Source organism: Hordeum vulgare, chromosome 6H (genome assembly GCF_904849725.1).
Source record: "Hordeum vulgare subsp. vulgare chromosome 6H, MorexV3_pseudomolecules_assembly, whole genome shotgun sequence".
Taxonomy (NCBI): domain Eukaryota; kingdom Viridiplantae; phylum Streptophyta; class Magnoliopsida; order Poales; family Poaceae; genus Hordeum; species Hordeum vulgare.
In genome coordinates this window covers 245540244-245550731 of record NC_058523.1, presented here as the reverse complement: position 1 = coordinate 245550731, position 10488 = coordinate 245540244, and the positions used below count along the sequence as shown (strand labels likewise).

The 10488-nt window shown below is 45.6% G+C and overlaps 1 protein-coding gene across 1 annotated transcript; it reads right to left on the bottom strand.

Moving 5' to 3' along the window:
• Nucleotides 1–206: 206 nt before the first annotated feature.
• On the bottom strand, nucleotides 207–1908 carry LOC123401825 (WD repeat-containing protein LWD1-like). The gene has a single exon (XM_045095679.1). It carries the CDS (start codon nucleotides 1753–1755, stop codon nucleotides 508–510), a length of 1248 nt encoding a protein of 415 aa, XP_044951614.1. The 5' UTR covers nucleotides 1756–1908; the 3' UTR covers nucleotides 207–507.
• Nucleotides 1909–10488: the final 8580 nt, after the last annotated feature.

Here is a 10488-nt window from a genome sequence, read left to right as displayed (position 1 = left end):
CAACCACCTAATATTCTTACGAGTACCTACTAACTAAACAATGAGTAATGGGATGCAAACTGAACAAAATGGCAAAGTTCAGCTAAATGAACAATTAAAACAAGTTTGTTAATACCAGCCCTAAATACAAAAATGACACAACATAAAAGATATCAAGGGACTGAAACAACATAAGCACACACAGAAGTTTGTGACAATTGCAGCAATAAGCAAGTTAACAGCAGTACTAGAGTCGGGCAATTTAAATAACAGCGATTTAGTTCAGTATCACCAACACTAATCCTACAGCACTAATTAGTCTTAACAACTCAGTTCATTATCAATTCCAGCTTCTAACTAGTGAACCATCATTTCTATCAGCAACTCAGCACACATATCAGCTGTGTGCAACATACATCACTGAAGCAAAAGCAAAATTACCATCCTCCCATTGCCTGAATTCTCATCATCCATGATGGGCTTCTTTCCTCTTTCTACCCCACCATTGGTATAGCTAGAATGAAGAAATCAGACCCTGAGAATCTGCAGTTTATTAGCGAATACAATGGCAACCCAGTCAGGCTGGGTAGCTGACCACTGCAGCTGCTCCACCTCCGCCCCTGCAGTGTAAGCCAATATAGGGTCAAGACCACCCTCTGCTGCTGCAGCTGCAGCTGCAGCAGCATTGCCATTTCCATTGCCACCGCTATTGTTACCCGTGCCCATGGAAGACAGGTCCCATATCAGTGCTTGCGAGTCATCCCCAGCTGTGCAAATGTGGCAAGAAGAGTGAGGTGCCCATGCGATTGCATTGACAGGAGCATGATGGCGGTGGAGTTCAACGACAGGCAATGTTGGGTAGCGAATATCAAGCACAACCACCTTGGGGCTATCCATGATGATTGTTGCCATATACCTTGGGTCCTGCTTGTTCCACCCCAGCCTAACCAATGGTGTCGGCGACACAGACCCCCCGTCCGTAACAGCAGAATTGGAGCCGCCACCAGAACTACTCTCATAAATGATTGTGGAATGCTCCTTGTCCCGAAGATCAAACACGCGGACCGAGCCGTCTGCAGAAACGGATGCAAAGACACCAGCTCCACCCCAGGCTATGTCATAGACCTCCTTGTCATGGGCTATGAGCTGGGTGTCGACTACCTCACGTTCAACGTCCCAGATGGTGCATGTGGTATCGATGGATGATGTTCCGATGCGGCGTGGGTCGGCGTCGTTCCAGTCAAAGGAGGTGAGCGGGCCGCAGAAGTCGCTGTTGCGGTTGCCGTTGAGCTCGCAGCACAGCTTGACGCCCGGCTGCTGACCAGCGGGGCCGCCCACGCCGTTGCAGCGGACGGAGCCATTGTTGGAGTCGGCAGCGCCCGGGGCAGCGGCGTCGTCGTCCGTGATGCGCCATATACGAAGGAGGTCTGCAGAGGTGGCAAGCAGATCGGGGCGGAGGCCTTGGGGGTCCGGGACGAACATGGTCTTGGTGGGAGGGAAAGGGTGGTCGAAGGAGAGCACGGGGGCGATGTCACCTGTGGACTCGTCGAGCTGGACCACCTCGACGCGATTAACGAGCTGCTCGAGAAGACTTGCGATGGCGAGCCGGTACTTCTTGTCGCGCCGCACGCTCCAGTTCATACCGTAGATGTGCCACCCGGCCTCGTAGGTATAGATCTCCGACCGCTTCGCCTCACCACCGCCGCGGCTCCCGCCGTTGCCCTGGTCCTGATCTGCCCACCCGTCGCCATCCGCGGCTGCGCCACCGCCACCCATGACGCCGCTGCAGCTCTCTTCAAGGGAACGGATGAGATGGGGAGTATGGGGAGTCGTTGGAGGGGTCTGATTTGGGGGTTCTTTGATATTACGGGGAAAGGGAAGAGTGGTATGCGGTGAGGATGTTCTGATTCAGGGTTTGGTCAGGACGAAGAGTCGAAGACGAAGGTCACAAACTCACAACCAAACCTGGCGAGATGGGCTGGGAGCCTGGCACGCCCGTCCTGGGCTAAACGGACCAGAACCGGCCTCCCACGGTACCTTGCTACTTCTGGCGCCCACGCAGCGACGCTGGTGGGCCGGCCCATTTAAATTTCGCATATTTATTTTCCTGGTTCGCTAGATTGCATTTTGGCAAAAAGAAATCGCAAAAAAAGGGAATTCACAAAATTTCACTGATTTTAAAGAAAAGTTCACGTACTTCAAAAAAAATCATCGATGCTAAAAAGTTCATCAAGTTTAAGAAAAATTCATTGAATTTGGGGAAAAAATCATTGAACTTGAAAAGTTTCAATGATTTTGAAAAAATGTTCTCAACGTTAAAAAAGTTAATCAAATTAAAAAAAGTTGTTCCTCAACCAAAAAAAGAATTATTTAGAAACAAAAGTTCACCTATTCCAAAGAAAGTGCGTGGATTTTGAAGAAATTCAATCAATTTTATAAAAAAGTACAACAAATCTGAAAAATCATAAAATTGGAAAAAATCATCAAATTACAAAAAAGTCCATCGAATTTGAGAAACGTTCACGAAACTAAATAAAATTTAATGGATTTTTGTCAAAAGTGTTCATCAATTTGAATAAAAGTTTATGGGTTTTGGATAAAAGGTTCATCGATTTTGAAAAAAAGTTCACAAATTATGAAAGAATCAAAGTATTTAAGGAAAAAGAAAAAGGACCAAAAGGAAGAAAAAGTAAAAGAAAACCAAACAAAAACTTGCGGAATAAACCTATGAAGTGGAGAAAGAAATAAAAGGAAATAAAAAGCAAGTATTCACAACCGTATAACTTGGGTCGTACCAACGTTGCGGTTGTGAGTTCGAATGAGAGGGTATACCTTAGTGCGCTTGCCATCCAACGTTGCGGTTGTGAGTTCGAATCTCGTTGGTCGTACCACTTTCGGAGTTTACATAACTAAAAGGGTATATGGGCCAAGCTAACTCGGTTACATGCGCCATCCCATAGGCACATTTGTTTTTCTTTCGCATGGTAATACATGTCTTATTTATATAATAAGACACATAAACATCAACGTGACAAATCTAAAAACACAACAAAATGCTAGACTTTGCACCAAGGAATACCAGTCAAGAAAGAAAATTACAATCAAGACCGAAGAATCTTATGAGCTTCACATCAACGTTTGTCACATGCCTCTAGTACCACCACATCACCCACCAAAAGAAAAAAGAGATGGATCGCCTCCTCACGTGAGTTCGAAGCGACTCCATCGCTGATATGCAGCTTTGTAGACCTCTAAGGTGGCTCACCAAAGATGAAACCATTACAATTGAATGAATCGGACCGGGGAAACACCCCTAACACGCCATTGTACTCCAGACTTGGCACCCCCGCGTGACTAAAACATCGGGGAGAAAACCATACATGTCATCCACGAACCACAAACGCAACATACAATCCATCATCTTCCAAATGTCGTCGATGTAGACCACAATATGCATTCGCTCCTAGATTACCTCCCAAACTCTACATGGGTGCTGGAGAAAAACAGCTGCAATGGTGGAGCTTGAGGACACAAATCCACCACGACGATGTCGATGCTACTACACCATCCTTGCTTGAACAAACTCATTTCCAAATCCATCCCCAACCATAGGGTCAATCGCCTCGTAAGGGAAGGATCTGAAGATTCTTTATTCAGTGTCACCATGGCCATCGCCGAATTCAAGACGATAAACAACCTAAAACATAAGCTACTATGGCATAAACGATCCACATGTGTGGATCCGACGACCCCAAACAGCACCGACGACCGAGGTTGTCAGCGGAAGGGAGTCGCCAACGTGTGGAGATGGAAGGAAGCACTTGCATGCAAGCGAGATTGCGATGGCCTTCCTTTCTTACCATGGAAACCTTAAGCATATTTGGCATGTGTCCCTCATCAAGGCACATTTTGACTAAATACCACAAAAATTCTAAATAAATATATGGAGCCAACTAGTATTGTGAGTGCATTAGCAAACATATCAAGTTTAGCCCTAGTATTCACGAGAAATGAATATTCATACAATATAGGAAAAACTTTACAATATTTCAAATATTTAAGTTTCGAGCAATAACTTCTAGTAACAATTTGTCACTTTCGTATGCGTTCAGATGAGCAGCAATGTCTACTATAATATGCACCATTAAAGGAGATGTGGGGTAATAAACCCAGATAAAGAAATTGTTGCATTATAAAATCATTACCAAAAACTTAGTCAACATGAAGCAACATGCCAAGTCGCATGAGCGATTAGTTGTGACCCATACTTTGCACTAATAAATATTAAGAATCTATCTTTGTCTTGGAGAAGTGACCTAAGTATCATATATGTACAGTTCATCTCATAAGCATGCCTAAATTACACTTACTAGATGAACCATTGCGTCAATTCACACAGAGATCAACTACAACCTAGAAGTTAAGCAAACTATTTGAAGAATTTTTCCTTAACTATGTGCAAATGATTATATTCATATCGTGTTTCTATTTTCCTTGAAGGTTATCACCGTTTGCAAATGATTATACACGTATGGTTCCAGCGTGATGGGTATGTTTTGCCACTCAGGAGCCCGATACTGCATAGACATACTCTAAGAGCACAGTTTCTCCTAAGTATTTTTGGTGGTTGATGACGATACCCTTTGCGGACTAATCGTGTGCGATATACTTTCAGAGAATTATCAGGTGGCACGAAACGGTTATATTCCCCTTAGTGAGTGAAAGTGAAGACGGTGCTTAGCTCTTGATCTAGGGTTGGTGGACTCGAGTCATAGATAATCTTGTACTATCAAGAGGGGATCGGCGTTTGGAAAGGTTGGGTGGAACAATATATCTCACTCTTGCACCCCATCCTTTTCCCGGAGCAAAGGAACTCCCCTGAAAAAGTGCCCAGAAGTTTGTCTAAGAGGTAGTATCGTCGTGGTGAGTGGTAGTACCACTCCAATAGTACTGTCGCCCTTCAGCGAGGGACACACTACCGATTATTTCATACTTCTGGTGTGTTGGGGCGTTTTTCTCTATTTAGGCGGAAGTATCGCCCAGGGGGAGCGGTAGTACCGCTCCAGCGCTAATGCCGCCCCCTCTGCCGCTCCCACTTCCTCTTAGAAAAAATGTTTGGTGTCTTACCTCCCCTCGACTAGGCTGAGCGGAAGTACCGCTCACTACAGGATGGTAGTACCGCCCCCGGTGGTAGTACCGCCTAGGTGCACGGTACTACTGCTTAGTTGAGTCAGTAGGGGCTGGTAACGGCCAGATTTCCCCCCACTATAAATAGGGGTCTTCTTCCCCGAGAAGACTTCACCTTTTCCTCTTGAAGCTCCAATGTTTCTCCAAATCTCAAACTTGCCCGATCTCCCTCCCTAGTCATCAACTCTTATTGATTCTCTAGGGTTTGGAGGAGAAGGCCTTCCCCCCACACTTCCAGCAAGAGAAAAGTTGTCCCCCCCATTAATCCCTCGCGGATCTTGTTACTCTTAGGTGTTTAAGCACCCTAGACGGAATAGGTCACCTCGAAGTAGTATTCCATTGTGGTGAAGCTTCGTGGTCTCGTTGGGAGCCTCCAATTAAGTCGTGGAGATTGCCCCAACCTTGTTTGTAAAGGTCTGGTTGCCACCTTCAAGGGCACCACTTAGTGGAAATACGACACCTCGCATTGTGTGAGGGCGTGAGGAGAATACGATGGCCTTAGTGGCATCTTGGGGAGCATTGTGCCTGTTGGTGAAACGTCGCATGGGAAACAAAAAATTTCCTACGCGCACGAAGACCTATCATGGTGATATCCATCTACGAGAGGGGATATTCGATCTATGTACCCTTGTAGACCGCACAACAGAAGCGTTAAGAAACGCGGTTGATGTAGTGGAACGTCCTCACGTCCCTCGACCGCCCCGCGAACCGTCCCGCGATCAGTCCCACGATCTAGTGCCGAACGGACGGCACCTCCGCGTTCAGCACACGTACAACTCGACGATGATCTCGGCCTTCTTGATCCAGCAAGAGAGACGGAGAGGTAGATGAGTTCTCCGGCAGCGTGACGGCGCTCCGGAGGTTGGTGGTGATCTTATCTCAGTAGGGCTCCGCCCGAGCTCCGCAGAAACGAGATCTAGAGGTAAAACCGTGGAGATATGTGGTCGGGTTGCCGTGGCCAAGTTGTCTCAAATCAGCCCTAAAACCTCCGTATATATAGGGGGAGGAGGGGGAGCCTTGCCTTGGGGTCCAAGGACTCCCAAGGGGGTCGGCCGAGCCAAGGGGGGCAACCCTCCCCTTCCAAACCGAGTCCAAGTAGGTTTGGAAGGAGGAGTCCTTCCCCCTTTTCCCACCTCCTCTTTTTTTTTTCTCTTTGATTTTCTTCCTATGGTGCATAGGGCCTTCTTGGGCTGTCCCACCATACCACTAAGGGCTGGTGCGCCACCCCCAAGGCCTATGGGCTTCCCCGGGGTGGGTTGCCCCCCCGGTGAACACCCGGAACCCATTCATCATTCCCGGTACATTCCCGGTAACTCCGAAAACCTTCCGGTAATCAAATGAGGTCATCCTATATATCAATCTTCGTTTCCGGACCATTCCGGAAACCCTCGTGATGTCCGTGATCTCATCCGGGACTCCGAACAACATTCGGTAACCAACCATATAACTCAAATACGCATAAAACAACATCGAACCTTAAGTGTGCAGACCCTGCGGGTTCGAGAACTATGTAGACATGACCCGAGAGACTCCTCGGTCAATATCCAATAGCGGGACCTGGATGCCCATATTGGATCCTACATATTCTACGAAGATCTTATCGTTTGAACCTCAGTGCCAAGGATTCATATAATCCTGTATGTCATTCCCTTTGTCCTTCGGTATGTTACTTGCCCGAGATTCGATCGTCAGTATCCGCATACCTATTTCAATCTCGTTTACCGGCAAGTCTCTTTACTCGTTCCGTAATACAAGATCCCGCAACTTACACGAAGTCACATTGCTTGCAAGGCTTGTTTGTGATGTTGTATTACCGAGTGGGCCCCGAGATACCTCTCCGTCACACGGAGTGACAAATCCCAGTCTCGATCCATACTAAGTCAACAAACACCTTCGGAGATACCTGTAGAGCATCTTTATAGTCACCCAGTTACGTTGCGACGTTTGATGCACACAAAGTATTCCTCCGGTGTCAGTGAGTTATATGATCTCATGGTCATAGGAACAAATACTTGACACGCAGAAAAACAGTAGCAACAAAATGACACGATCAACATGCTACGTCTATTAGTTTGGGTCTAGTCCATCACATGATTCTCCTAATGAGGTGATCCAGTTATCAAGCAACAACACCTTGTTCATAATCAGAAGACCCTAACTATCTTTGATCAACTGGCTAGCCAACTAGAGGCTTGCTAGGGACAGTGTTTTGTCTATGTATCCACACATGTATATAAGTCTTCATTCAATACAATTATAGCATGGATAATAAACGATTATCTTGATACATGAATTATAATAATAACTATATTTATTTTTGCCTCTAGGGCATAATTCCAACAGTCTCCCACTTGCACTAGAGTCAATAATCTAGACCTCACATCATCATGCGAATTACATTGTAATAAATCTAACACCCATACAGTTCTGGTGTTGATCATGCTTTGCCCGTGGAAGAGGTTTACTCAGCGGGTCTGCTACATTCAGATCCGTGTGCACTTTGCATATATTTACGTCCTCCCCTTCGACGTAGTCTTGGATGAGGTTGAAGCGTCGTTTGATGTGTCTGGACTTCTTGTGAAACCGTGGTTCCTTTGCTAGGGCAATGGCACCCGTGTTGTCACAGAACAAGGTTATTGGATTCAGTGCACTTGGCACCGCTCCAAGATCCGTCATGAACTGCTTCATCCAGACACCCTCCTTAGCCGCCTCCGAGGCAGCCATGTACTCCGCTTCACATGTAGAATCTGCTACGACGCTTTGCTTGGAACTGCACCAGCTTACCGCACCCCCATTAAGAATAAATACGTATCCGGTTTGCGACTTAGAGTCGTCCGGATCTGTGTCAAAGCTTGCATCGACGTAACCCTTTACGGCGAGCTCTTCGTCACCTCCATAGAAGAGAAACATCTCCTTAGTCCTTTTCAGGTACTTCAGGATATTCTTGACCGCCGTCCAGTGATCCACTCCTGGATTACTCTGGAACCTGCCTGCCATACTTATGGCCAGGCTAACGTCCGGTCTAGTGCACAACATTGCATACATGATAGAACCTATGGCTGAAGCATAGGGGACGGTGCTCATATGCTCTCTATCCTCATCTGTTGCTGGGCACTGAGTCTTACTCAATCTCGTACCTTGTAAAACTGGCAAGAACCCTTTCTTGGACTGTTCCATTTTGAACCTCTTCAAAACTTTATCAAGGTATGTGCTTTGTGAAAGTCCTATCAGGCGTTTTGATCTATCCCTGTAGATCTTAATGCCTAGAATGTAAGCAGCTTCTCCTAGGTCCTTCATAGAGAAACTTTTATTTAAGTAATCCTTTATGCTCTCCAAAAACTCTACGTTGTTTCCAATCAGCAATATGTCATCCACATATAATATTAGAAACGCCACAGAGCTCCCACTCACTTTCTTGTAAATACAAGATTCTCCAACCACTTGTATAAACCCAAATGCTTTGATCACCTCATCAAAGCGTTTGTTCCAACTCCGAGATGCTTGCACCAGTCCATAAATGGATCGCTGGAGCTTGCACACTTTATTAGCATTCTTAGGATCGACAAAACCTTCGGGTTGCATCATATACAACTCTTCCTTAAGGAAACCGTTAAGGAACGTCGTTTTGACATCCATCTGCCAGATTTCATAATCGAAAAATGCAGCTATTGCTAACATGATTCTGACGGACTTAAGCATCGCTACGGGTGAGAATGTCTCATCGTAGTCAACTCCTTGAACTTGTGAAAAACCCTTTGCCACAAGTCGAGCTTTATAAACGGTCACATTGCCGTCAGCGTCCGTCTTCCTCTTAAAGATCCATTTGTTCTGGATAGCCTTGCGGCCCTCAGGTAGTACTTCCAAAGTCCACACTTTGTTCTCATACATGGATCCTATCTCGGACTTCATGGCTTCTAGCCATTTGTTGGAATCCGGGCCCACCATTGCTTCTTCATAACTTGCAGGTTCATTATTGTCTAACAACATGATTGACAAGACGGGATTACCGTACCACTCTGGAGTAGCACGTGGTCTCGTTGACCTGCGTGGTTGGACAGAAACTTGAACCGGAGTTTCATGATCATCATCATTAACTTCCTCCTCAACCGGCATCGCAACGACAGAGGTTTCCCCTTGCCCTGCACCACCATCTAGAGGGATGAGGGGTTCGACAACCTGATCAAGTTCTATCTTCCTCCCACTCAATTCTCTCGAGAGAAACTCCTTCTCGAGAAAAGCTCTGTTTTTAGCAACAAACACTTTGCCCTCGGATTTGAGATAGAAGGTGTACCCAACTGTCGCTTTTGGGTAACCTATGAAGATGCACTTTTCCGCTTTGGGTTCCAGCTTTTCAGGCTGAAGCTTTTTGACATAAGCATCACATCCCCAAACTTTAAGAAATGACAACTTTGGCCTTTTGCCATACCACAGTTCGTATGGTGTCATCTCAACGGATTTTGATGGTGCCCTATTTAAAGTGAATGCAGCTGTTTCTAATGCATAACCCCAAAACGATAACGGCAAATCGGTAAGAGACATCATAGATCGCACCATCTCTAATAAAGTACGATTACGACGTTCGGACACACCATTACGCTGTGGTGTTCCAGGCGGTGTCAACTGTGAAACAATTACACATTGTCTTAAGTGAGCACCAAACTCAAAACTCAGATATTGACCCCCACGATCAGACCGTAGGAACTTGATCTTCTTGTTACGATGATTTTCAACTTCACTCTAAAATTGCTTGAACTTTTCAAATGTTTTAGACTTGTGCTTCATTAAGTAGACGTAACCATATCTACTCAAATCGTTAGTGAAGGTGAGAAAATAACGATATCCGCCGCATGCCTCTACGCTCATCGGACCACACACATCGGTATGTATGATTTCCAACAAGTCACTTGCACGCTCCATTGTTCCGAAGAACGGAGTTTTAGTCATCTTGCCCATGAGGCATGGTTCGCACGTGTCAAGTGAATCAAAGTCAAGTGACTCCAAAAGTCCATCGGCATGGAGTTTCTTCATGCGCTTTACACCAATATGACCTAAGCGGCAGTGCCACAAAAATATGGCGCTATCATTGTTAACTCTAACTCTTTTGGTCTCAATGTTATGTATGTGTGTATCGCTATCAAGATTCAATATGAACAATCCTCTCACATTGGGTGCATGACCATAAAAGATGTTACTCATAGAAATAGAACAACCATTATTCTCTGACTTAAAAGAGTAACCTACTCGCAATAAACAAGATCCAGATATAATATTCATGCTCAACGCAGGCACTAAATAACAATGATTTAAGTTCATAACTAATCC

Coding starts and splice junctions, on each gene's coding strand:
- LOC123401825 (XM_045095679.1), bottom strand. CDS start 1,755: ATGGGTGGCGGTGGCGCAGCCGCGGATGGCGACGGGTGGGCAGATCAG.